Source organism: Filicampus tigris, chromosome 19 (assembly GCF_054856515.1).
Source record: "Filicampus tigris isolate MCC_2025a chromosome 19, RoL_Ftig_1.0, whole genome shotgun sequence".
Taxonomy (NCBI): Eukaryota; Metazoa; Chordata; class Actinopteri; order Syngnathiformes; family Syngnathidae; genus Filicampus; species Filicampus tigris.
The window spans coordinates 3,155,786-3,183,527 of record NC_141235.1 but is presented as its reverse complement, the minus strand read 5'-3'; the positions used below and the strand labels follow the sequence as shown (position 1 = coordinate 3,183,527).

The 27,742-nt window shown below is 42.3% G+C and overlaps 3 protein-coding genes and 1 long non-coding RNA gene across 6 annotated transcripts in view; 1 reads left to right on the top strand and 3 right to left on the bottom strand.

The window, feature by feature from the left end:
- Positions 1–21,174, bottom strand: part of atrnl1b (attractin-like 1b) — a 68,375-nt gene extending 47,201 nt beyond the window's left edge. Inside the window, exons 1-3 of one of the 2 annotated variants that reach the window (XM_086017211.1) lie at positions 20,957–21,174; positions 19,602–19,719; positions 133–331 (exon numbers count right to left, since the gene is read on the bottom strand). In XM_086017211.1, the coding sequence (XP_085873337.1) occupies positions 133–137 (5 nt within the window). In that variant the 5' untranslated portion in view covers positions 138–331; positions 19,602–19,719; positions 20,957–21,174. The remainder of the gene's footprint in view (positions 1–132; positions 332–19,601; positions 19,720–20,956) is intronic. The other variant, XM_086017209.1, reaches the window with a different exon arrangement.
- On the top strand, positions 119–27,618 carry afap1l2 (actin filament associated protein 1-like 2). Of its 2 annotated transcripts, XM_086017216.1 has the most exons (20): positions 119–363; positions 11,123–11,251; positions 13,898–13,963; positions 15,210–15,301; positions 20,386–20,497; positions 20,809–20,886; positions 20,964–21,178; positions 21,735–21,914; positions 22,124–22,210; positions 22,292–22,373; positions 22,447–22,551; positions 22,800–23,011; positions 24,286–24,431; positions 24,532–24,643; positions 24,782–25,039; positions 25,117–25,381; positions 25,741–25,914; positions 26,236–26,423; positions 26,494–26,676; positions 26,882–27,618. In XM_086017216.1, exons 1-20 carry the CDS (start codon positions 348–350, stop codon positions 26,906–26,908), a joined length of 2,727 nt encoding a protein of 908 aa, XP_085873342.1. In that variant the 5' UTR covers positions 119–347; the 3' UTR covers positions 26,909–27,618. The 2 variants fall into 2 exon arrangements, with proteins under 2 accessions (XP_085873342.1, XP_085873341.1); XM_086017215.1 differs by lacking the exon at positions 20,809–20,886.
- LOC147128903 (kelch repeat and BTB domain-containing protein 13) lies at positions 16,029–17,533 on the bottom strand. Its single transcript, XM_086017223.1, has one exon. The coding sequence runs from the start codon at positions 17,531–17,533 to the stop codon at positions 16,031–16,033; it is 1,503 nt and encodes a 500-aa protein (XP_085873349.1). The 3' UTR covers positions 16,029–16,030.
- On the bottom strand, positions 21,349–26,469 carry LOC147128901 (uncharacterized). Its single transcript, XR_015082656.1, has 5 exons — positions 26,257–26,469; positions 25,698–25,865; positions 22,757–23,402; positions 22,033–22,484; positions 21,349–21,878 (listed from the first exon to the last, which is right to left on the bottom strand). It is a non-coding gene; the product is annotated as an uncharacterized LOC147128901 (long non-coding RNA).
- Positions 27,619–27,742: the final 124 nt, after the last annotated feature.

Below are 27,742 nucleotides of genomic sequence, written 5' to 3'. Positions count from 1 at the left end.
ACCTACTTGGACTTGAACACTAAAGGGGAGTTTCCGAGTGGTTTTTCTGTGTCCGAGTGTGCGTGTGTGTGTGGATGCTGCAGTCAGGGAGGGAGGAGGAGAAGTAAGCAGGGAGGGGGGTGCGCCACTCACCACATCGCACAGAGCGGTAGAGGACGTGGAGAGCGTGCTGCCGCTATACCCGACCGAGGCAGCCGAGTGTTTTCCGGGGGCCGAAAGAAGCGAGCGGCGGGTCCGGGGAGCGCGAGACGCTGCTGGCGGCTGCGGGGCGACCATCACTCTTGTCGGAAAACTTTTGGGATAGTCGGCTTGTATGAGTGGAGCGGGACGCCTCGGGACAAGAGGGAATGGACAAGCACAAAGGTAAGCAAGGGTGAGAAAGTTGATGAACATTCACGTGTGGTCGATAGATGCCGTAGCTCATGCCGTGCGTTTAGGCTGAGGTGTGAAACTGTCCGTTTTCAGCGCAAGCCCCATTGCGGTTATGGTTTCCTACTGAGGGAAATTAAGACTGTGAGAACTATGTGCAGTGGTGCATTGGGGGGGGAAAAAAAAAGTTTAATTCATTACTTGACCACGGAAAAAGTTTTAGTATTTTATTTCCACGAAAAAACAAAACCTTGATATTATTAGACTAAATATTCTGTAAACGTGCCATAATATCGAATTAAAAATAAAGTTTTTGCCACTTTCATTAATGCACAGTGGGTTTCTCATTGCGATGTGTGCGCCTTGGCCACCGTGGGGCAGTATTAGACATACGGATATACTTTACATCGTCTCAGCTCCTTTCTTGGCTTCTCAGTACGGCATTAATATCAGTCGTTCTTTGCATAGGCTAAAGATTGAATATTGCTGGTCGTGCATTTCCAAAACCCTAATTTTTCGGGGAAAGCCCAAGAGTGGCATATTTATTGAGTAATTACCTTAACATTGCATCAATTCAGACAAACAAACCCTTTGGAAAAATAACACAAACGCGCAGAAACTGCCCAATGGTAACAATTTGTGAAAGAAATACGAAAATGACCAATTTTGGGCAAAGGTTTTGGCTTGACGTCTGTGAATTATGCCTGTGAGGAGTTTTATATTTATTTTTGTCCATGTATTTTCCATTGTATGTTAGCATTAGCTAGCCCGGCCTTTCTTTAGGCAGTTGTTTTGAAATTTGACGCTGCATTTGATTATTCAAAATACAAACAACACCTTGAATTTCAATTCAGAACTCTATGGAAAACAGTGGCAAGCAAATATTTGAGTATACAACTACTGTCAAAGTGATCTGAAGGAATTTAGTAAAGCCTGTTAAAATGAAGCGAAATGATAACTTCATCTCAATCCATTTAGAAAGGACCATTTACATTCCTATTTACTTCAGTAAACCACACAAAATGAGTGCGGTGGGTTAGATCTGCCCCCGGGCTTTGCCGATGACCCCCATGACGCATGAATTCGACCAAATGTGCAGTTGATTACAGTTGCTAAATTCTGCTTGATGAAGCACTTTTCACTTGCTCACATTTACTGTGAAACTTTTTCATTTTGAAAGTGAATGTTCCGCAAAGTTGTTTGCACTGTGGCTACTGATCGATTCCAATAGCACAGACATTGTTCTAAAGCATTCCACACATTCCCGGGGTTATTATTTGTCCATTTGTGATGAGCAACAGCGCCCGTCGCTTTTTATGCTGCACTTCACTTCCGTATTGGCCTGATCGCAACCCTCCCAGGATGGTAAGAGCGACGGAAAATCAAACTCGACACAGGGGCCATGTTGGCAGGGACTTTTTTGGGTGGTAGGGTTGTTTTTGCTAGCTGCACCGATTTCCCTTTTCGCCCTTATTGGTGGAGAACAATGTCCAGCAGTCAAACTGGACTGGAAGCAGGAGGACTTGAAAGAAACAAGTGTCGCTGCTTCGTCTGTGTTTACTCCCACTCGCTGCGTGTGTGTGTCTCAATGGAGCAGTGTTGGAAGATGTCAAATTCTTCATGTTTTTTTCATGTCTTTCATGTTATTTCATTAATGGGGGATTCAGTCCTCCGAGGGAAATTGGATTATCTATTATGAGCATTCATGGGCTGTTTATAACAGTTCCTCGGTGGAATTTCACGACGGGCCACATTAAAGCGCTTGGCCTATCCCGCTTTTCACCCAATATTCTTTTAAGTCAAAATCCATATGTGCGTTTCCTATATTGCCCGTCCTCAATAGAGTCAGGGCTGGGCTGGAGCTGTCAGTGTCGGCGTGCGTACTCTACATGTTGACCAGCGACGGACTGATCATCAGGCAACGGCATGGCACATAAAGACAAGTGATGGACTGCTTCCAAGTGTTTCCACCCAAAGGGGTAGCGCATGCCCGATGCCATGCAACAATATGTTTGCCAGCGAATAGCGCCACTTGTTGCTCTGGCACTCCAGCGAAAACAAGCGACGCGAGGTCATTTGAAGGGCAGGAAAACGAAAGTGTACTTTGAGTTGTGTCATGAAATGAAAGGGCTGAAACCGAAGACGGGAGGGAGTTTTTTTTGGCACAAAGTAGCAGGACGCCGAATCGGATCTTAGCGAGAGCAGCAGGCAGTCGGTGCGGGTGGGGGTGGGGGGTGGGGGGGTGGGGGGTAGCGGGGGCGGGCGGGGTGATGGGGCACGGTCGGGGAAACCTGGAAAACATTCCGAGGGGAGGGAGGCGGCGGCAGGTGCTGGGATGACAAGGCTGGGCATTGTTTGGGACGGCAGATCGTGCGTTGCTTTTCGAAAGCGGCAGGTATCAGTTCAGAGGAGGAGAAGGGAGCTCAGCTAAGCTGCTCACATGTCCATCTGCAACACGGATGTTGTTTCAGGAGGATCAGGACTTTTCCCGGCAAGGAATTAACTCGGCATACCATCCTCTGTGCGTGGGAAAAAAAAAAAAAAAAAAAAAAAAAAAGTTTGCAGGGCAGAGCCTGACCACATCCAGCAGATGGCACTGTTTCCACATTAATTTTCAACATAGGTATTTTACATTTAATACAGAGCAACGGCTATACACGGGGTCACATTTGATTTCTGATTTTTTGGGCCAGAGCATACAGAGATGAGGCAAAGATAGTCATACATACATACTGTATACATATATACACACATATATACGTTAAATGGCTTTTAATAGTAATTTATCTGCTTAGCTTTAAGAAAAAAAAAAACAAGATAAAATGCCATAGACAGGTTAATGAATAGCGTCTATATGTTTAAAGCAACCAATATTTGAATACAAACAGTGCATCAACGCAAATATAAAGACATAATACTCACGGGCATGTATACTTTATAATGTAAACAATAGTTGTGAAATTCTTCGTTTTTGTCTGCATGACTGCATTATACTGCCCTCCAGTGGCCACGAACATGGAATGAGCCGTTAGGAACAAACAGTTAATTCTTTACATTATTCTTAATGACGTATTACTATAGGCTAAGTGTTTATAAAGTGCCATATCACAAGGTGCTGAATTCCTTATTTTAAAGAAATATGACAAAAAATGTTTTTTGGGGGGGAGCTGAATCTTATTAATGGCATTTCTAATCACCGGGAAAGCATGATTTGAGATGTTTCGTACAGTCTTGTTACAAGCATGATCATGGAACACATGAAACATGTACCTCAAGGCACTACCATAATGGACAACACAGAAGCTGGTTACGCACAGACAGTGAATGCCGAGTGGCTACAGAGCGATCATTCACTGTGAATGAGCAAGACTTTATGACTTCGAACCTGCTGAACTCCAAGTAATGACTTGACTCGATTTGCATGACATTCAGTGTGGACTTAACTTGACTTGCTTCATTTTTGCCACAGTAACCAAAGGGACTTTCTTGAAACTTGAAGGTTAAGACTTAAAACTCGCATGTGACGGCAAGTCAGCTCGGCAAAGTAGGCCACAGCATTAAGCCTCGCTTGAAAGTATGTCAATGCCTCAACGGGGGGCGCAGGTAATTTAAGGAAGTTGGCGCGGCCTATAAAGATGATGAAAAGGAAGACGGCCTTCCCGCTACCTGACAGCGGGTGGTGAGGGGGCCTCCTGCGGGCCTTCGAGAAGGCATTCCTGCCAGTTTACTGGCCGCAGAACGCCCGGCATCAGACGCACGTTGTGTTGTTTCTCGTCGGATATTCTTTTGAAGGCGTTCGGATGAGAAAAGCGCCGTGCACGTTCGCGCGCTCGCAGGCCCTGCCGGCCACTCGTTAACCTGATAATAAGTGAGTGAAGGAGCTTTTTATGTTTGGGGGTGGGGGTTTCGACGTTGCTAGTTAGTTTTTATTTGCTTCCAGTCTAAATGGGCCTGTAAAGGGCACTTTTGAGGCCCATGTTAAAACCCTTTAACTACCTGTTTGGACATTTAGAATCGTCAGTGAGGCTAACAGCAAAGCGCTGCGAGAATATGAAAATTCCAGATTCCAACACAAAAACCTCAGAACTGCGAGGCAGACGTGCTAACCACATATACTGCACAGATGAACACACAATTCGTCGCCCGTCGGAAGTAACAACTGAGTGCCTTGCATGTCACATTATGTTACATTTCCTCTTCTATGGGTATTATGGGCCATCACCGCATAGAAAAGCCAGATAAAACGCAAAACAGACTTGTTGACGTGATCAACTTTTGGAGCTTTCACGATATCACGATTTTAAAAAGTGGCTATCATACATATGTACAGTGGAAATCTGATTGCTCATAATATGTTAATGACTGTGGGTACTGTGCACAATTTCACTGTATTGTACAGATAACTAATATTTAGGTTAGCTTATTTAAATGCGCAACTGTGAAAACATTGGAAATAGCTCTCGGCTGCCATGCATCAAACTATAACCACAACAGTAAACAATGTGCTGCTTATTTGATGCAGGGGTACCTAATGATTGTTTAAATGTGACGCATCAAGTGACATATTTTGGATGATGTTTTTAGAACGAGAGAGAGAGAGCACGCGCGAGAGAGAAAAAAACACTGGCGGATAGAAGCTGAGTTGGAGCGACGCGATTTGGAACAACTACACTGAAATTACAATGTTACTATTATTTGCTCATGCGAGAAGATTTATATGCTACTTTTGACTTGCGGCTTTTTGTAATCACCGTGTCTTCGCTGCAGATGTTCATTTGACACAGATGGCGATCGCAGACGGCGATTATCCTGTTCCATTAGGATGCTACGCTCCGACAAATACTGATTATTATTATCGTTATATATTAAGAGCATTTGTGGGTAAGGTGTTTTTATGGTAGTTTCTCTGACCCTGGGCCAGGTCAAACATGAACGTTTTCATACATTATAGGATGGACTGAGATTTATACGCACATGAAAGAGGTGTGAGGAGCAATAAAGAAGATGAAGAAAAAGTTAATGTGACAGATGACTCATAAGTTTCAGAACTCGTCAAAATATACAGATGGGCATTTTTGACGAAATGTTTCCATGCCGAGAATGCGTTACAGATGAGAAACCTTGATCTTTGATTGCAAAAAAACATCAAATTTCGTATAGATATGAGAATTTATTAGGATTTTGTTCAGCTAAAACTGATAAGAAATTTGTTGAATGTGGAAATTTGGGAGTAGTGGGGGGGGTTCACAAAGGGTTTGCACTGCACGTTTGTTAGGAATATAAAAAGACAGACTTGTGCTCATTTTGACAATTCTTGGAGGAAAGTGCTTTTTAAATGAGAATTTTGTAGGATTTTGTATAAAAAAAAATATTGCACTTTATATAGTAAAACATGAACGTGCAGTATTTGGGCATTTCAACTATTGAAAATAATGTAAATTAAATTTTTATCAGCATAGCTCTGAACTCCTATTTTCACTTGAAGGCGCTATTAAGAATAAACTTCAGCTGTTCACCTTCATCTTTACATGTAATACAAAACTGACTCTGGAATCTGCTATTAATATAAAAATCATGAGAATTTAGTAGGATGGAATACATATGAAACTTTTTTTTTTAAAACTGACTTTTTTTATTTTACCTCTTCGTCGAAAGAGGAGAAATATTTTTGTTGTTTTTTTTATTTAAAGAATAAATGCAGACTCCAGAGTGCTCCACAAGGACAGAGAAGTGGCTTTTGCCAACAAACAATGGAGGTCAAATGAGTGTTTAACTTTCCACCAAAGGCCTCCATCAAGCCAGTTTTTCAAGCCAGACAGGGAAAAACAAGGCACAAGTAGCCTTCAGATAAACTATAAACTACTGTTTCTTCTTCTTCGAGATTATCTAAAGCAGCACATGGATGGAAAAACACACAAACAAGGCAAAAGTCATGTTTCACTTCTACTTCTTGTGCCCACTTCCCTTTCGACTTGGGATTTTGCAGTTTCATTGGCAGACTCTTGCTGACTACTTGATGTCTACAGACCAAAAAGGTCACTTAACTGTCATGATCGTCACTTTTCAATTCAAAGAATAGCATTGTGACGACACAGCATTTAGTTACCATCATAAGTTACAAACATTACATGACATCATGTGACGTTTGCAAACAGGTGTACAACCTTGATGTTTGAAGGTAGACTACCGAATCTTTTTTTGAGGAGTTGTCGTAATAAGGTACTTTTGTAGTACAAAGAGCAATGCATATGCCATTACTAAAATACAGACAAAATTGGGGGCTACTTTATAAAGTCAGAGATGCAAAATTGTCTTTGAGGCTGTCTCAAATTTGGAGAAATATACTTACAGAAAGGGAAAACAAGGCACACTGAACTCATAATACGCTCTCAAAGTAAAAAAAAAAAAACAACCCACATCTCACCCCAAAAAAAGACTAACCACAACAGGAAACCTGACATGGTTAGGGAAACGTGACTTGCAATAACAATGACGTGACTTGCGACTGAAAGAAATCAGGGAAATAAGCACAAACAAAATGATGAGACAACGAGGCACACGTTATCAAGACACAAGCAGCTAGAGGGAGCCGATTGGTTGACAAGGAACCGGGGCTGACGAGAACAAGTGGGAACCAAAAACCTAACGAGTTGACAAGACATGAACAAGGGACACTCCAAAATCCTGAGCTTTTGAAATAATGACAAAATATGCTCTAAACACACTATTACAGGTATGTTTTGGAAGTGTGCTACAGTACATCCTTTTTTTTTTTTTTGTAGGGTTCATTGCATTATACAATTTCCTACAAAATTCTAGTGAAAGGCCAAACTGATAAATGAAAACAGAAATACTGAGGAGGGGATTTAAAAAAAAGAAAAGAGGCAATGTGGCAAGGCCAGATGTGAAAAGAGCCGTGTGAGCACATCTGCTGCTATTTTCCACATGTGCGCGCCGCATCCCAAAATACGAGAGTGATTCATCCCCAGAGGACGTTTTGGAAGTGTCCGAAAATCAGCAAAGCTCCTCGCCGAAACATCTTACATTTCGGACGACTTTATTGCATCACCACGCTGACTAAAACACACACACACACACACATACACCCCTCCCACTTGGACTCGCTTTTGCTACTTAATTCAAATTGTGTATACATGTTGACAAACCTCAAAAACATTGCATCACTGAAAAAGCTGTTTTCTCCCCCAAATTAAGATGAATGTGATTTACTTGCAACAATTTTAACCCGAAAGAGTGCTAACATGAATTCAATTAGTTACAATACTACTTTCACGCCCTTACAGGAAAATTAATCATTAAGCTCCCTTTGTGCTACAGTAGGAATTTTATAATACAGAGCAATGAGTGATTTAATAGAAAAATTGGTGAGAATGAATCCAATAGTATCACTATGCTTAGTTATTTTTTTGTTTGTATCTCAAGTCAACCTTCTCCATTGAAATTAATGGAAATGCCATGAATCCGTTCCAATGCCCCTCCAAAACATCCCCAAAATTTTAAGGCGTTCTTAGAAAATCAAGGGGGAATCGAATGAGCGATGGCTTATGCGAAAAACTCAATTGATTTATTGGCCTATGGGGAGAATGAGGGTTATGCCCAATGACTTCTTCCTAGCAACAAGTAAAAAAGGAATCTGTCTTTGTGAGCAACAATTTTATTTTTTCAGTGCATAATTTAAGCAATATTTTTGTTGTCTATCCAATTTATAACATTTTTATCAATACTGTGACTTAAGTCAAATTAAGTCAAACAGAAACAAAACAAAAATACAATTTCCTACAATGGAGACTTTTATTAAATTTATTTATTTTTGTTTTCTGTTTTTTTATGTGAAAGCCCTGATTGCATTCTAGTATTAATATTTTCCAACATGGAGGATTTTTAATTTATTTATTTTTATTTTATTTTTTTTAGAGGTGGGGGGTTTCCTCATCCTGAAAAAGTTAACCATGTTCAAAAACTGTTTTTTTAACGGAATAATCATCCAAATCAGCAATGGATGACTTCAGTTTGAGGCAAATCGATATAAATAAAGTTGTTTATTGAATGCTGTTAATGAATCAAAACAGGAAGGACAACCTCAGGCGCCAGTTAGAAAAATTCCCCCCCAAATGCTTGAGATGTTTGGAAACCTCAATTGATCGTATTATTCCTCTTCCTGTTTACCATGTTTCACAAAGCCGACTCGAGTCAAATTTACATGCGCGTATACGGAGCGGAGGGCGAGTGGGGTTGGCGCCTGGCCAAAGCGGAGGATGGCGACTACAGAGCGCCGTGTCCTGTCAGCTGACTCTGTTTCCCAGGGCCCCCCACAACCAAAAGTTCATCTGAGTCAACCTCTGCAAACAAACAAGTGGAAGCAGAGCAATGTGAAAGCAAAAGTCCAGTTTGGTCACCACATGAGTCATTCATTCGTACTAGGATCAGTGCGTGCGTGTTCCTCAAGCTCTATGAACCCTCGCTAATCGAGCTGTTCAGAACTGAATGAATCATGAAATATTTATATATCTTAAATATATATCAAGTTAATGTTCAGTTCAATATGTATAGTAAATTTAACAATTATTCATATTTTGATTAATCTACCAGGTAAAATGTACAATGGGTTTATACATGGTTGATTAATTGTAAATAGATTTTTTTTCCTAAAATATAAATTCTTAAATGTATATTTCTTATTATATATTTTTGAAGAATTTAAACGATTAAAATTCTAATACAACTATAACAATTTTATCTGTAAAAAAGGTTCCATATGAATAAAATCAATATATAATAAACTTAATATATATAAATAAGCATATATATTAATAATTTAATGACAGAAATACGTGGGAAAAAAAACGGCGAATAGTCAAAATCTGACAGTAATTGACAGCCAACTTAAAAGGATTGTTTTTGACTACAGATGCTGCAAGATGGCAGCAAAGCACTTTTTTTCTATTGGACAAGGCTATGGCTTGGTCAAATGAGGCTCCTCCCCTCAGTTTGATGTAGTTGTTTGGCACAAAGATGCTAAAAAAAAATGGCACCCAAAATAGCAAATGTAAGTGTTTCTGCAAATCGGCAAATATGCGAGACGGTTCACTGCATTACAGGACGCTAGATAATGTAAATGCTTGGTTGGCTGGATTAGAGAACAAAGTAGCCCACAAGCCCACCCCTGGTATAAAATTCAAAGGCCGACAAACCCTAGGTCTTCTGTTTAGGCAATTTTGTGCTTTCCTGTTGTGAAAGGCTCTTCCAGTATTTTGCTCCTCACACGGGGCCCCTCAGCCCAAGTTGACCCAGCGTGAGCAGAAGTCATTAAAAAACACCCCAGCTGCTCTGGGATTTGGGGGGGGGGGGGGGGGGGGGAGCTCTCGTCATCTGCAACATGTAAAGCTCAGCATTTGACACCTTGTGTTGCAAAAGCATCTTTCCCGTTTTCTCACTTTGAAGGCTCGGTTAGCGGTCAATGTGAGGCGGAAGAGCCATTAAAAGAGAGTGACACTTTGAAGAGAGAGCAGCCTTTGAGGTTCTTCTTTGGAAGCTGAGCCCACGGCTGACCGCAGAGATGGTTTATTTCAGGATGGCGCAACTCTCGCTCTCTCTTCGGTCTTTGCTTCCACTTTGGACTTTCAAGTAGTTGCGGAGCATTAATGGTCAAGGAGACATGCATTAAGTACAGCAACAAATGTTTGAGGATTTGCTAGGCTTTTCTACCAAAAGCAAAGTACAGAAAAATGTACGAGTAGAACAGTTGGTCATGTTCAGTCAACAGAAGTGACAAAATGGCCGCACCCTGAGATGGCTAAAAAGGGGTGGATTTTGCTGCTTAACTCATATTACACAAACATAATATTAATCAGAATGCCGTGTTTCAACTAGTGGACCTTATGGGAACATATTGTTGAAAAAAATGTGTTTGGGTTGATTCCCCCTTTAACTGTTACTGTAAGTTTTTATAAAGAACAATATTATAGATCATTAATTTCCTTATTCAAAAGACATTTTTCTTTGTTTGCTATCTTAATTGCATTTCTATTCATTTCAACAAGGAAACATTATTTGAAAAACTTGGGTTTTGAGTTACAAGAGACACAGATCGAATTAAACTCCTATCTCAAGGCATCACTGTATCACATTTTAATATTTGCTTCGTACAGAGTGTTAAGTTAGCAGTAAATATTGTTTCCCCCACCCTCAACATCTTTGCTCATTTCTGAAGTTAGCCCATCTACGGTGTTTCGCAATCTTAACATTAAACTAGTGGAATTGTGTTCGATGAAATGAAATAGTTTGAATTCTCATTTTCAATACAAAGTACACCAAATTAGTTTTTTGTCAATTTGACACAAAATTTCAATTGGGAGCGACAAACCGCTTGACGGTTGCTTATTTGGACAGCTACGCTAGCGCGAGGCCCTGAAGCAAACGTTGACACCGCGGCCTTTTGGTACAAAAAGAACAGTACAAGTATCCGCTCCACCTTCTCCTTTAAGAACGTCTTTCATCCGCGCTCCCACTCTTGAGGGCCTCTGAATGCTTTTGACGAGGCCCACAGACAGACACAAAGAGCTCCCCACACGGCCTGACCCCGAAGGACGTGCGTGGGAGGCACGTCAAGGCTGAAAAGTTGGTCTCTCCCATGCTAAATGCTGGCGTGAAGTCCAAGCGCTAACAGACAAATCCTCCCTCGCTAGTTTATTTTCATTCTTGTTGAGCATCTTTATTCTGTTTGTGCTCGCAGTGCTGGACCAGCTCCTCATGGAGCTCCACCACTTCCTGCTCATCCTAGACAAAGAGACCCTGAGCGCGAACGCCACCATCCACAAGGGATTGCTCTCTGACCTACTCCAGTCCTACTCTGCGTCCAACGGTACGAGTAAGAAGGCTTTTCCATGGTCATGTTTGGGCTGAGGCTTGTTGCTAGGCAGATCATGTCCAATACATTTTTTTTTTTTTTTTTTAATCCTCTGCACAACCAAGTTTTTTTTTTTTTAAGGTTTTCCATAGTCATAATTGGAGCCGCCGGCAGATAAAGTTTAATGTAAAAAAAATAAAATACAATTCCCATGCACCAGTCAAGTTTTTATGAAGATTTTCCACAGTTACTACTGGGCTGACACTAGTTGTTTTGCAAATTCCGCTTGTTTCTAGGCAAATTTCGCAGGGCAAGTCCAAACAAAAAACTGCACATTTTTAAGAGGTTTTTCGATACTTGTGACTGGTGCTGTGGCTTGCTGCTGGGAAGAATTCACAGGACAAGTCCAATTAAAAAAAAAATCTTATGCAACAGTGACATTTTTATTTAAAAAAAAAATATATATATATATATAATAGCTGTCAAGACTTTGTGGACACTCTGTTCTTGAAGCAAACAGGCCTCTGGCTTCAACACTTGTACAATTTCCAATTTCTGTACTCTCGTGAGAACACGTTTAAACAATACACCCCAAAAATTCGCATGGAAACAGCCTTCCAGCCACCATAAATAACTTCAGCCCACCAGCAGTTTCATGTTTTAAGTGTCAGAGCCATGAGCAAGGAAAATAAACAAGTATTACCCTGTGATGCAGTGAGATATATTCAGTTTGGCTGGTGTCGGCGTAAAAAGCAAACACAAATGTACTCCAATTAAATGCCAGGGTAATTTCGCAAACAACGCTTCAGTCGGCTCGAGTGTATCTGATGGTGAGGGCTTGCAAGAGTGTAATAATTACACGGTGGTTAGACAAATAGCAAAATAACTCAGTGCAGTGGATTGTCAGATAGCCAAGTGCTGAATCACACTGTTCAGTGAATTTGTGGGAAATAAAGTCGGCGACCGCACGTTACATAAGGAGGAGAACTGATGAAGCCAGTTTAAATGGCATGCGGCTAACCAACCGGCGTAGCTTTGTATGACAAATACCATAACATGACAAAATACAAGTCGGGAAGACTATTAGTCAAAGGAGAGCTTGTTTGACATCGTGGTGATCTGGGAGGCATTTCACTTCAGAGGAATACTGTAAAAACGCGCCAATTCGCGAGTTACCATTAATATACTCGCTAATTTTTCTGGAGAACAGCGGTTCTCAAACTTGTTAAAACAGATACCACCTTAAAAAAGCCGATAATAAAATGCATTTGCGTGATAGGTCTAAGTGTTAATGGGTCAGCCAGTTAACAGCCGGCCAACACTCTCATTCACTGGCGCCCACGTCACTCACCGGGCCACGTCACGCCTTTTAAAAGTCTCTGAAAAAAGACGGCTAACCAAAATTTGGTTTGTAATTGTTTATAGTAGCCACAAGATGGTGGCAAAGCACCTTTTTATTAGACAAGGTTGTGGCATGACTAAATGAAGGTCCTCCCCTCACGTCAAAATAGTTGTTTAGCACCAAGATGGCGCCAAAACATGGGTTTTTGGCATAAGAAGAAAAAGGTGAGTTTTTCAGCAAATAACAGAGAATGGGCTAAACTAAATAAATTAAAAATAACCCTAACCCTACCGGTAAATGACCACAAAGACTAGGATTCAAAGAAAAAAAAGAAGAAAAACACTGCTGAGATGGTCAGTGTGTGTGTTGTCTTTTTTCAAAGTTGTCTTTTTTCGGGCCTGTCATGTAACTCTAAAAGCAAATGATACCTCAGGCGAACGCTTATAAAAAGCCCATCATGAATCAATTGTAAATCCAGTATGGCCCTCTGAGGACTCAATAAAAACTCAACTGTAATGTCCCCCGAGGTTCGCAATGAATTTTGGGTTGAAAAAGTCACAGCGAGTCCCCTCTCGTTTTGTGACACCAACACACTGGAACAGTCTTCCCTTTCCATGTTCAGGTCTTGGATTTGTTCCTCTGCACTTCCTCTCCTGGCTCTTAGCTGTATGATTATTCCAAAGCCGCATTCATCCACTGGGGACGCTCACTTCCTTTGAGCAGCAGTTTATAAATAGCACACCATCCCTCCAAACACAGGCAGAAATTCTCTATTTTCTTTCTTTCTTTTTTGTTTACTTTTCCGCCCAAGATATCAATTTCAAAGGATTCTAACAGCAAAAGCTGCCTTTGTAGGTGCCTTCTTGGTCAGCAAAAATGAAATCAATTAGGAAAGATTCTCTTCTGCAAGGTTACGGTGACCAGCTACCACGCACTTTTTTTCTGAGAACTGTTTATGGGACATTGTCAAAGCTGTATTGTCCAATTACTCCTCTACAATGAAGTCAATTTATAAAATGGTTAATATTTCATTTGTGATTGTATTTTCAGTATATTATTCATTTGAACTTATCAATATAAAATGTTTATATGTATTTGTACATTTAATTTACTTTGTTGATTAATTTTAATTAAATTGATTAAAATGTTAAACTGTAAGATCTTTATTTTATATTTTTTGGAATTACAATTAAATTAATTAAATATTTAATAAAATATATTTTTTTTTTATCACTTTTTTAATGTATCGTACATCTTATGCATTCTAATTTTGTAGCTTGAGTGTTAATGCTCCTTCAGTCTTTCTGTGGCCTTCACAGGTGCGGATGAGGAGTACATCTACATGAATAAAGTCGTTGTTGGTAGCAAGGAACAGCAGGAGAAAGGTAAACATTTTGAATTGTTTTATGTGAAATCCTCACAAAAACAGAACATTTTTGCTTCTCGTTATTTTATTTTATTTTTTAATCAGGTAGTTTTGTCATTCATGATAAACGTGATACAAGTAAAACAAAAAAAAAGCATATGAAAATTGAAAAAATAAATAAATCAATCAATATATGATCAAATTGATAATCTCACAGCAATATGGTTTTACCACTATATATTAGTGTGTCATGGACACCTAGTGCAGCCATAACTCTGACAGAGAAGTTGTGTGCAAGCTGTTAGCTACTTCCTGTAATTATGCTCGGCTGACAATTGGAGCAATTTTGTCATACTGTGTCATTGCCAACAGCTAATCCAACAGAATACAGTGACGCCCTATTAACAAAACATGTTTGATCAATTATTCAGCAGACTCGAATCTCACGACTCCATTGAAAGTGTCTTTCCGAAACAAAACTCAAGAACAATACAGGGGGAGAAATCGTCTCAAACCAAATTCTTTCTTGTAGTCCAAACAAAACAAGGCAGCTACAGATGGCGAGGAGCTATGAAGAAACAGACAGGAAATGGTAGTGGGGGGGGGGGGCGCGTTAGGGCTTGTCTGTGTTTGTAGCTTGCGTCTGCTTTTCACTTGAATTCCGTCCCGTCAAGCGTGAGGTGCAATAACTCATGTCCACTGTAACGTTTGACCCACTTGGACAATCTCAACACAGCAGCAACCAAGGAGACAGAAGACTACGGCGGTCACCCATTATATAATGGTCTCATTCCCACAATTTGGCAGATTTTTATGTGATCGTTTCTTTGATGGTTTTTTACACTATACAGTAAATCTTTTGCGTAAGAGTGACCCGACTTAAAGGTTTTTCACACCAGAAGGCATGATGATTTGAGATAAGTGTTTAGACTTGATCACCAACCAAATTAAACTCATTAAACAAGGCAACATTGTTTATTCAAGTCAGAATTTAGAGTTGCACACCTTCGGTTTAGCTGCAGCATAACATAATTAAGAGCAAGAAAACTAAACTAAAACTAGGTCAAGAAACGCAATACGCCCAAAAGTGAAAGTGATCCGAAACAGCCCCAATCAGATCATGTCTCATCGGATTTGAGTCCAGCTATACACCCTCCGGTGTGGACATCCCAAAATGGCGTTAAGGCAGAATTCACATGAAGGACCAGATATTTAGAGTGCAAGCTCATATTACTGTTCACTTACATGCTACTTTTACATTCTAGATGAAAGACCAAATGTCCTGGTCAATGGAAAAGCATCCAGGCATGCCCCCGTCCCACAGAAGAGCCTTCCGAATCTGCCACCCCCTAGAACAGTAAGTGACTCCACCAACATGTCAACATTTTTGGATTTAAAACAAAAAAGTTTAGGGACTGAAATGGATGAAAGGATCCAAAAAACAAATCCCTACTTTTGCTACACTGAGAATATTAGAATTGCCGAAGGCTGTATTTCCACAAATCTCAATGTCCCTAGCTTGAGGCTTCATGAAATGTATCGCCCCCACAGAAGCATTTTAATTACTCGAGGGGGGAGGAAATGGTGAAAGGAGCTGTATGGTGGAACATTTGCAGCTCCCGAATTGGACGCATACTCGCATAAATGGTGAAAACGCAGGTAGTTCTCAAACTGGGGTCTCAGGAGTAATGCATGAATAAATAAAAAGGGGGTCCAATATATTGTTGAAGGACAATTCAACATGGTCACAGTTGCTGAGGCTCAACCCCACAACCGTTGGGGTGAGAGACTATCACCTGAGCCCTGCGCCCCAGTTAAGTTAATTCCTATTAAACAGGTCATAAATATTTAGGCTGAAATGGTCCGAAATTAGGGTGCACATTAGTTGTGTTTAATTTTGTTTTTCTAAGGGGATCATTAGAAATATTTCTCCCCTGCGAAGGATCTCAGGGCCCCCCAAAAATGTGAGAACCCCTGGCCTACAGAAGCATTGCTAATCTGACGATTTTTGACATGATGCAACCCCTAGAACAAATAGCATGTGCCAATGATTCATGGAATCATATCCAAGTTCCCACCAAAAACGTTAGACTTCCAGCATATCATCTACCGAGCGCTCCGTTCTGTCTTTCAAAGGCATTTCCTTTCCCTTCCCCTGTGCTTCCACCTGGGGTATTGCTGGTCCCGTCTTGGGAAGCCTAAGTAAACACGTCCAGAGTGATCCGCTTTTTGGAAAACCCTTCATCTGCCTTCGGGGCTTCCATTCATCCGCGCTGATGACATACTCCAGCGTTAGCATGTGTTTCACCGTGAGAGCAGAGTCACCCCTTATCATGGCGGTGAACAGCGCCCCCTTGCTGTTGATGTAATGCCCCGGCATGGCTGTCCACTGGGCTGTGGTGATATTGTAGCAGTCCATTAGACAGCGTAGAAAGTCGTCGCAGGGCCCATTGCGCATGACGTATAAATTGTCCCTGTGGGCTACCATACAGTGGCCATAACTCTGAGGTCTGATCATGGTGGTGGTAAGTTTCCACTCGTCATCAAGCGCTACATACTCATAAATGTCAGTGGTTTCAGGAGGCTTCCAGAAGCAAACAAACATCCGACGCCTCGCAATGGCGCACGCAGCCGACGCTACTGGCCTTGGTGCTTGTTGTATAAAAGTCCACTCTTGCTTCAGAGGGTCATAACACTCGGCTGTGGCGATGTACCTTTTCTGGAACTCGCCTCCGATTGCGTACAGTCGGCCCTCATACCCCAGTAAGGTGAAGTCATATCTGGGTCTCCGGGGTCCTGGAAGAGCCGTCCAAACCCCCGATTCAGGATCAAAGCAGAAGGCACCGTCAACAGCATCTTTTCCATAACCATAAACCCCCCCGACGATGTAGAGTCGGTTGTTCAGCACGGCCACACCACACATGGAAGTACTGCAGAGGGTCGGGAGATGTGTAAGATGCTTCCAATGTCCTTCTTTCTCATCGAGGTAGCACACAACCCGGTAGGCGTCGTGGAGCAGCTCCATTGAAGGAGAGTGGGTACCGATTGCGATGTAAGACGCCGGGGATAACGACTGAGAATACCGCAGCAGCTCTTCGGGGAGGGTTGCCTCTGCCGTTTCCCGCAGGTCTTTGAAGGTATCGCAAAGGAAAAGTGCGGCGCTGTGAAAGAGTTTCTCCAACCCAAAGGTGTAGGCGGCATGGTAAAGCAAGAGGCAGTTGTCCGAATCGACAATATCACAGAGATGTCGACTCAAACATGGCACCTGAAGGAAAGCGGCGCACTCCACAGCGTCTACAAGCTCATCCGGGTCACAGAGGGTCGGAATCTCCCCCTTACAGACAGCAAGAGCGATGAGAAAACCTCTTGCATGCAACCCTCCTTTAAGGTGCAGCTCCTCCTGCTTACTTTCTAGCATGCCAGACTGAAAGAGGGCCCGGAAGTAGTCGCTGTGCCTCGCTAGGACGGCCCTGTCCACAATGAACCAGCTCTCTTCCACCTTCACCCTCACCCGGCCGGTCTCTCTTTCCACCAGATCAAGGGTCGCATTCTTCTCTTGAATGGATCCCAGGCCCTCAGGCATGTCCATGATCTCTCAAACACGGGTCTTTGTTTCTCACAACGGAAAATGTGTCACTCCAGATGAAATGCACCCATTTATCTACAACATGCGACTGGTAAACAAACGTTTGAAGAGTATCATTGCGTCGACGCGGCATGGTCTGAAAATAGTTGTTCTATAGATAGTAATGGTGCCGCTTTGGAAGCAGCAAGCTCGGGAAATGAAAGCAGACGTCCACAGTGGGCTGCACTTGGGCTGCTGCCAGCTGGCGAACAACAGAAATCAAGTTTGATTGGCCGGCAATGGTGTTTTACTCAAAGGTCATGGTAACATTACCTGACCGCACATAGGAGTTGCTCCTTCTATACACGTACTAATTAGAAATGTTTCATCTCAAATTTGGAAGCATGTCTAATGGTTGTTGTACAACCGTTTATTTCAAACGTCATCAAAATTTAGCAAGGCGGAATAGTGGTTAGTGGGTGACATAAAAAGGTGGTCAGAATTGTTTTAACGTTGAAATTTGATGTCAAATTCAGAGTCTCAAAGAAAAAAGGTTTTCTTTCTTTCCAAATATCGCGGTACCTTCATTTGGGAGTGTTCCACGTTATGAGCCGTCGCTCAGTCGATTTTCTACTTTGTGTTTCAAACCAAAATTTGAGTTCAGTGAGTTTTAGATACACCGCTGCTCGATGGCAGTAGTGAACAACATTCGCCCAGCATCCTGTATCTAATTTACCATTTGAAATACAAGATAATTGAGTTACAAGCTCAGTCAAGTAATTAAATCTTATAAGTCAAGGTACAACCACTGCATTGTACAGACACACATTTACACACATGAACTGCATCGGTGACCTTTTATATATTGTGTTCTAGTTTTAGCAAACTTGTAACAGTCAGTGAGAATATTTAATTTCATTTCACTTGACAATAAAGTGACTGTTACGAAAAAAAGAGACTTCTCCCACTACACGCTCCCAGATTCAGACTGTTTTTGCTGCAGCAGATTCTTGGCATGGGAACCAGGGATTTTCCATGTTCTTCTGCCTTTTCGTATTTTTCCTCAACCCCTTCACCACACCCCGATTACTCCCCCACCACCCCTGTTCCTTGCTTTTGTTACTTTTGCCGGATCCACTCGCTGAAGATGTCAATGAAAGGAAAGAGGGCTGAAGTGAAAGTAAAGCATATGTGACTACAAAAAACATCTTTACATTTTCTACGTTCTGCCTGTGTGCACCCAATGTCAATGTCTGCATTAGCCGACTTGCTTTTTTTTCTTCCACCATCTCGGAATATAGTGATAAGGTGGGCGTGGCAGGAGGCTGCTGCTGCCTTGGAATGCCTTGTTTTCATTAATAGCAGATGCTTCCACTCCTGTGTGATTTACAGTAGAAACAAACCCACCAGATTTCTTAAGTTCCTGTTAGGTCAAATACTTCCATGTTAACGTCTCCAATTTGAAGGTACAGTAAAACAGAGTATTAGTGCTTAGTCAACAGATTCTTTTGGCATTAAATATAGGGCAGACCTCCTGCAAGGTTGAACTACAAGTGTTTGCCTCCTCTCTGGTGGTTCACTGTTTGCACTCCGACTACATTGCGGAATTTGACGCCAATGTTAAGGGATTTCTTCAGTACAAATGCAATCCAGACTTTAGAATTGCGCGCCTTCATCTTAGTTTGTTGTGCTGCAACATACTGAGCACCATTTAGATCTAACTCCTGCTGTGGATGTTTATATTCATCGGATGGAATCCGACCATCAACTGCCACCAACAAATATATTTGCCAAGCAAGTTTTGTAACAGAGTATGCGTTGCGGTACTTAGGAGAAAGAGTGTCGCAAACGTAGGATGGAGTATTCATGGGGTGAATGGAAAACACCAAGACACACTCGAGCCATTTCAATGGTGGAAATTTACGAGTAAATTGAGTGACGTGCTAGGCCATGGAACAAAATTAATGTACCATTGTCGTTAGCCTTTTAGCAGAACTGCTTCAACGTCTTATTGACGGGAAAATAATCGGCAAAAGATGAATTTTTCACATTAAAATGCATGTGGATCATCAACTTTGTAAAACCTTCTTACTTTTCCACTAACCTCCCCCAGGGCTTGCTTTGTATGTAATTGGCACCTCCTCTGCTCATCTGTTCCGTCTCGCATTTCTGTGATCTTGCTAGGGAATGTACGTGCCTTGGGAGGGATCCTGAGAAAGTGGAAGACTTAAGATCAGACGTTTTATCAGCGGCGGGAAGAAAATGTTTCTTAAACTGACACCGAGTTCTCCGGAGTTGACTTTGCTACAGTCGGACTGAAGTGACCTGATTTGTTTCAGCGCTCGGCGGAATAGTTGAAATACCTTTTGGTGTATAGATCATCTGAGTAATCCCACATGAAAGCTCTTCTCTTTCATCTTCTGGCGCGTTTTCAGTAACGTCATCGTATCCCACCGAAGGGTTACCATGGACTTATTCTCATTAATCGAGGTGTTTTGACACATTTTGCGTCTTTGGTGTAGGATTTGAGACCTCACATCAAGAGCAAAAATATTACACTTTTTATGAAGGTCCGACACTTTTTGACATAGCATCAATATAGAATGCAAAAGATAACACAGGGGTTGCAATAATGCATTATAAATTACAAAGCAGTTGTCAACTGCAAAAATGTAATACTTTTGGGCTATATAAGGTATTCCTGCAAGATAAAAAATATTATATTGTATTTATTATTATTATTATATTGTAAGAGATGTGTATTTTTTCATACAGGGGGCAACATGGGGCTTGTAGTTTGTAGGGATGTTTCTAATATTCTATTTCTATTTTTAGAGAAGCCACAACAATAACGTTTTTTTTTTCTAATCTATTAGAGCACCGTGACTCGGGAACCTTTTCCCCTACCCGGCGTCCAGGCGCCGCCCTGCTTGGAAGCCTCAGAGAGTTACTACGAGGAGGCTCAGCCTTATGAGGAAACCGTCAATGGTAAGAACTGGCCCTCAATAATTCTGCGTGCGATACTATTCTTCCCTCTTGTCGGCTCATGTCAATGCTTTACTTTCTTCACGGACACCTGCACAATCTAATGAAACCCAAAGATCCAAATATAATCCTATAATATAATCCTAATGTCAAAATTTGAGCCAAGTGTCCCAATGAAGGTACGAGGTTGGCTCCCTTTTAATTTTGCAGCTGTCGCTAATGTCGAGGCCCATGCATGGCGTATTCTCACTGTGCATTAAACTGCCTGTCACTATTTTCCTTCTTCTCTTCTGCTGCCTGTGGCTCTTGTTCAGACCTGCAAAGCCTCCTCTTGAGGCGTTGGCTGCGAGTGGCCAGCTCTGACAGCGTTGTCTATGCTGCTATCGGCCGCGGTAGCTATCGGTCTGTCTTTCCAACTTGCTGTTCCTATCACCATGTATTCATTTGCAGTGTCACTCTTACTTCCCAGACGACGGCGAGGCGGTCAGCAGCTCGTACGAGTCCTACGATGAGGAGGAAGTGGTGACCAGGGGAAAGTCGCTGTCAGCGCAGCACCAGTGGCCATCAGCCGAGGCGTCCATCGAGCTGATGAAAGATGCTCGCATTTGTGCCTTCCTGTGGAGGAAGAAGTGGCTAGGCCAGTGGGCCAAGCAACTGTGTGTCATCAAAGAGCACCGTCTCCTGGTAAAAAAAAAAAAAAAAAAAAGAAAAAAAGAAATCAATGCAGTCAAATGATCTTGTAGTAAAGTTTAATTTATTTATTTTTTAGCTACAGTGAAGCAAACACAACAAAATCACTTTTCTTCTGGACATGTTTGATTGATCGCTAGGCAGACTTGACAAGCCTCAATCGTAATGCAACAAATGTATCATCTGAATAGCATTTTCATTATCTAGCAGGGAATATGAATTCACAGAATTGCTCATAATCTTTTTTTTTCTAGACTAACTGGATCATTATCTTATTTTAGCCATTTAGCAGTTGCAGCGACAGAGAAAATCGAAGTCAGGGGGGGTGGGGGGGGGGGGTGCACTTGATTGGCCACTTGTTGCTAGGCAGAATGCATAGGGCTCCAGATTACCTGCCCCACCAGCCAGAAGATAATAAACTGAATTTTTGTGAGCAATACTGATTATTTGATCAGTGACAAGTTAGATCCTTAAATTTAAGAGAGCCAAGGAAAATGTGTGCAAAAAAAAGTGCATATGTACCCATTGGTGTCCTCTTTGCTGCTTTCAGTGCTACAAGAGCTCCAAGGAGCAGACGCCACTGTTGGACGTCAGCCTGCTAGGCTGCAGCGTTACCTACAAGGAGAAGCAGCTCAAGAGGAAGGAGCACAAGCTGAAGATTGTCCCTGTGGGAGGGGAGGCCATCGTGCTGGGGCTGCAGAGCAAGGAACAGACGGAGCAGTGGCTCAAGGTTTTTGCTTTTGTTTCAGCGTTGTCACACTCTACAAACTATCAGCATGACTAAATTGAGAATGCTGTATTTTAGGGAAACAACATAACCAAACATGGAACGAATACAGGCCCGTTACCTTAGTTTTTCCTTGGCAAGTCCTGTAGGTCTGAATTTAACATGTCTCAAAAATATGACTGTGTTGCGGCATGCTACTTTCTGCTCATTAGGTGATCCAGGAGATCAGTCCCAAGCCGATTGAAAATGGCGACTTGCAGCATTCTGTCTCCGACTCGCCGAGGCTCATTTGCACTAAGGTCAAAATAAAATGTGAATTTGGTAGATTTGGACCACACAAATGTGACCATAACTCTGAAATGCGGTTGGTTGTGTGACAGGGGGAGGTAGGCGAGCGACACTCAGTGGCTTCGGAAAGCGGCAGCAGCACCGACAGTCATGCTGAGACTCCCGAGAAAGATGGTAAGCTCCCGCACCAAAATTTAAGCAGACTCGTGCGCCGCTGCTTAGGCACCTGTCAACTTTTCTTTTGCAGTGAAGAAAAAATACAGTGCAGGTTTGAAGTTCAGCAACCTGATGAACATCGGAAAGAAAAAAGTGTCGTCATTGGAGAGCGCAGCGAAATGTGTCGAAACTTCGGGTGAGCTTTCACAACTTTGTTCAAATGTACACATAAAATAATTGTAGTAATCAAATATTTCATTCTCATTCTTAAATCTGTGTAATTTTGTAGTATAATCAACAAAAATATTAGTAAAATAAAAAGCATATATAAAAAAAAAATATGGAAAATTGTTTAAGATGCTTTGTTCATCAATCGTACTATTTGCAATAAATCAATTTACCGATTGTGAAATTTGATCTGAATTTGCCAACGTCCTTTGTCAGGCTACCTCAACGTGCTGGTGAACAGCCAGTGGCGAACGTGCTGGTGCCTCATCAAGAACGGTCAGTTGTGGTTCTACCAGGACAAGAGCAAGAGCAAAGTCAGCCAACCTGCCGTGAAGCTCGAGGGCTGCCAGGTTTCGCCAGACCCCAGCCCGGAACACCTTTACTCCTTCCGGATCGACATGAGCGGCACGCAGCTGGCCACCCTGGAGGTATTGAGCACTTTTCATATTTGAACCACATTTCCATGTCATAGAAGCACATGACTTGGGCGGTTAATAGGACATAATGTAGAAACAAACCTTTTTCAAGTGACTCGAAATGTGTGAGCTCTAATTATCCTGCATAACTTTATGAAATCCCGCTAGACAAGCATTGCTCAGTTAATGTTTTGACACACAACACCCGAGTCCTCTGACAGTTTTCATTAAAATGTCACTAACAGCAAGGCGAAGTGACGGGCTGCTGGGCTGGGTCAGGTGCTGATGATATACAAGCTGACGTAGGCCTTGGATGTATATTTGACCCAGATGAGCACTTACGTCGTCCGAGAGGTGGTCTCACTCGTTCTGAAAACAACAGCTCCGAGATGAAAAAAAACGTCTGGAGTGAAAATTAAAAAGGGGGGGAAAAAAAAAAAAGTGTCAGCATTTTTGCAAGACAACATGTGCACGGTTACATGAAGTAAACACTGTCCTCACTGGAGCAAGGGTGGTGGTCCATGTGTTGTGTGTGTGTGTGTGTGCATCTGGTGGAGGGCGGGGATGTACGGGGATTTGGTAATGGAAAAAGCCCTCCAGTTTCTCCCTGCTGCATATTTGAGCATCGACAACAGTATTTAATGTCTCATCTGTAGGCTTCGTAAGACATATTTTTCCAAGCATTCACCATAAATCCCATTGGGCCATGCAGACATGAACGATTTTTGAAGTGGAAATCAACCCAAACATTTTTTTTTTCCAAGAATATGTTCCCAGTAGGCCCACTAGTTGAAACACAGCATTCTGATTCATATTTAGTTTGTGGAATATGAGTTGAGCAGCAAAATCCACCCCTTTTTAGCCATATCCGGGGGCGGCCATTTTGTCACTTCTGTCAACTAAAGGGTAACGACCAATCACGACTCAGCTTCAGAAAACAGGTGAGCTGCTACCTGAGCAGCTGTGATGTCATTTTCAGTCGACAGAAGTGACAAAATGGCCGCCCCCAGAGATGACTAAAAACGGGTGGATTAACTCTTATTCCAGAAACACAATATTTATCACTGCCTTGTTTCAACTAGTGGGCGTGCAACATATTCTTAAAAAAATAGGTTTGGGTTGACTTCCCCTTTAAGAAACTGTTTGTAAAAATGTCTTGGGTTTGGTTTGGTGGATCACATCTAAACCTTGGAAGAGTCCATAAAGTAAAGATCAAGACATTGGGGAGTCGAGACTGATACAGAGTGCACACAGATTCAGATTTGTGTGTGTGTGTGTGCTTCTAGGCCAAAACGTCGGCGGTCATGGGCCACTGGCTGGGACTCTTGCTGTCTCAGACAGGTAGTAAGACAGACCCAGAGGAGCTAACGTACGACTACGTCAATGCCGAGAGGATCAGCAGCATCGTCAATGCAGCAAAGACGTCATTATAGTAAGTCAATGAAAAAAAACGTATCCGCCAAGGTCGCATGGGGCCAAAAATGTCTGAGAATCACCGTGCTAAGGTTTCAAATGTTTATTTGTGTCTACAGCTTGATGCAGAGGCGCTACTCCGAGCCAAACACTTACATCGACGCCCTGCCCTCCACCCCTCAGAACCCAGATGAGCTGTATGACGACGTGGCGTCAATAGCTGATCCAGAGGTACAAATGGGTTTCCCCAAGTCCTCACGAGTCTCAACCATTAGAAAGAATTGTTAGCCCAACTAATGAACAATGGTTTTTGGTCAAAACGTTCTACTTTCAGTTTTATTGTACTGCTTCCTTTCTGTTTTTTTTCAGGATATTGTTGCTGGCTGTCTTCCACAGAGTGAAGAAAAGGACATTGAAGAACAAAATGAAATGTCTGCACAGGACCCAAGAGACACGGCGGCTCAAGATGAGGACCCTGAAAACAGAGTATACCTAGACCTGGTACCTGTGCGGTCTTTCTTACATACAGTAGTAGGTGGTGGAAAGGAATCTCCTGCACAAGAAACATCAGGAGAATCCCCTGAACCCTTGGAGGAACAGAAGGACCCCATGATTCCAAATAAAGAGGTAGCCCTATAGCTGGGAGTAGATTTTACTCAATTTGATGTTCAAAGTATCTAAAGAAACTCTGGTGCCATTTCCAGGTCAGTCCAAATAACCTGCCAGAACCTGATGCAACATCTACTTCAAATGACTCCAGTTCTGCCAACGCAGAGGAAGAGCACTCCACAACTCCCACCACTCAGACACAGCGGCAAACTCCATCAAATTCCAAGACCCTGCCGCAAAGCCAGGAGCCCCCCAAGAGGATGTCGAGTTCCTCGGTGGTACCTAAAGCTTTGACTCTTCAAACAACGTCTGGGTTTCATCTCAGTCCTCAACCGATCCGACCTAAAGCGTTTAGCACAGGTGAGGGGTATCAAATGGGGGTAACACACCACTCACACCTTTCAGCAAGTAGGGTATCCAACATTTTTAAAAAGCATGTGTTTGGCTCCCTCAAGTGGTGGGCTGCCTCTTCTACAACAGGAACCTTCACCCATTCACAATTTTAGGATCACCTAATCATAAATTCCCCTTCTGTAACTAAACATTAACAAACAAAATATCATTCATTAAATTTCAGAATTTATATTCACATTATGTTTTATTTTTTGTTTAGAAAGAAAGAAAAAAGAATCTGTACTTCAAAGATAACATCAAAATAATTCTTGTGCAGGCATACTTAGTGATCCAGGCTGACTTTTGGGTTGGATGTTGATTTCCAGGCTGCCCCAGTGCTGTTGAGGGGAAGCTGGGCAAAAAACGCACAGAGGCGGACTTGTTGCGCTATAGCGACGAGCGCGAGAGACTGGAGAGAGAGCGCGAGGAGGTCAGGAGCAGCCTGGCCAGCCTGAAAAAGGAACGGAGGGAAAGCAAAGAGGAGCTCAGTGCCTGTCAAGGTAAATCACAACTTCTCAACTTTTTCCTTTCAAAATCCTAACAGCAACTAAATGTAACAGAAACAAATACATATAGTCTAACCAACTGAGGACGTTTGAGGGAGGACTGGATGACTCCAAACTAAAACGCGTTATAGTAATCCAGTCGAGATGTTGGAAAATGTGAAGATTATAATTTTTCTCTCTTGAAAACATGAACAATCTCAGGTAACTTTTTCTAAAGAAATGTCTTGGGTTTTTTTTTTTTTTACAGGAATTTACAAGATTAGAGTTATGTTTAATTGGCTTTGGTCTTATGAAGGGGTCCATGTTGTGTTTCAGATGCCAAGCATCAGAGCTCACTGGAAGTTCGGCTGAAGCAGATCGAGGAGGCCAGTCGGGAAGCTGAGCGGCGGCGTGTGGAGGTGGAGCTGCGGCTGGTGGAAGTGAAGGAGAGCCTAAAGAAGGTGGAGGCCGGGCCTTTCACATTGGGGACCACACTGGACAGCAACCTCCAGGACGCATCCACGGTGAGCCGCCATGAACTTTAAGTCTTAGTATTAACACATGGATTAACTAAAGTTTTTTGCTCACCCTCAGACAAAAACAGCGACTCCGCCTTCTCCCCAAATTGCGCCATCGCCATCCTCATCATCCTCCTGCCAAGTCTCCGGCAGTCCCACCGGTGCAGAACCACCGTCTCCTGTCAATTCGGCCACCGCACTTAAGAACAGACCCGCGTCCATCATGGCCACCAAAGGCAAAGTGCTACAGAAAGCCAAAGTGAGACCTGCTTACACAACTCAAGTTTCTGTGAAAAACAAAAACAGCAATACACTGCAATATCGTGTAACAATCTGATGCTGGTTGACTAACGAGTTGCTGTAATTCCACAACAATAAATTATGTCTGACTTAAGGCATGCATGCCACAAAATGTTGCTTGCACCCCAAATCATATTTAATTCAATCCTGCTTTATCATTACAGGAGTGGGAAAAGAAGTCCACCACCTAAAGAAGAGAGTCCAATTTTTTTTCGAGTCAACCTGTTTAAGGCTGTGCGGCCGTCCCTTAACTGTATCCACCAAGTAGTACAGTCCAGTTTAAATTTCTCAATGTACGGTTCCATACCTGAACTCACTTGTGTTCTTCCATTCCCATTGATGCACAGAGGACGTTCACTGTTGGCCAATGAATTTGGTACTGTAGCAGAGGGCTGCAAAAATGCAACTGTGTACTGATTCCCTGTCATGGTACCCTTCACAAACTTGGGTTTTTGTTTTTTTTTTTTTTTGGGGGGGGGGGGAAGAAAACTGTACTGCTTGGTGGAAATGAGGCCTTTTAGTTGGGAACTGCTGGTTATTTAGACCAGACAATCAAATAAATCCGCATGAAATCATCAGCCTGCGCACAAGAGCGTGCTCTCCGAAACCACTGGATACCGTCAAAGACTTGTTGTGCTACAAATGGAGGGAAGCATTTAAATGTGGTAACATTCTGGCCAGTCAACTAATTGCTCTTGTACACTGAAAATAGTCTAAAGTTTGAAACCACTGACTGTCTTTAATTGGCTACGAGTCATCCTGGAGATTGTAGCATGGATCAACATTTATGCTGGTAGCCAAATGTAAATATATGCACGCCATTTATTCAGCCTTTTTTTTGGGGTCTGTATTGCTAGCTAAAAATGCACTTTTTATTCAAATAAATACATACTGACAACAATGTAGGCTGAGTCATTTTTTTGTCGGGTATTACATTGAGCCCAATGTTTTCTGGACATAAGGAATTCAATTTACTGTACCTAAAAGCAAATACACAGGATTACTGACAGAAGACTGATTTTAGA

Coding starts and splice junctions, on each gene's coding strand:
- afap1l2 (XM_086017216.1), top strand. Junction 23,012..24,285: donor CGCAGCTGGCCACCCTGGAG/GTATTGAGCACT, acceptor GTGTGCTTCTAG/GCCAAAACGTCGGCGGTCAT. Junction 24,644..24,781: donor CGTCAATAGCTGATCCAGAG/GTACAAATGGGT, acceptor GTTTTTTTTCAG/GATATTGTTGCTGGCTGTCT.
- LOC147128903 (XM_086017223.1), bottom strand. CDS start 17,533: ATGGACATGCCTGAGGGCCTGGGATCCATTCAAGAGAAGAATGCGACC.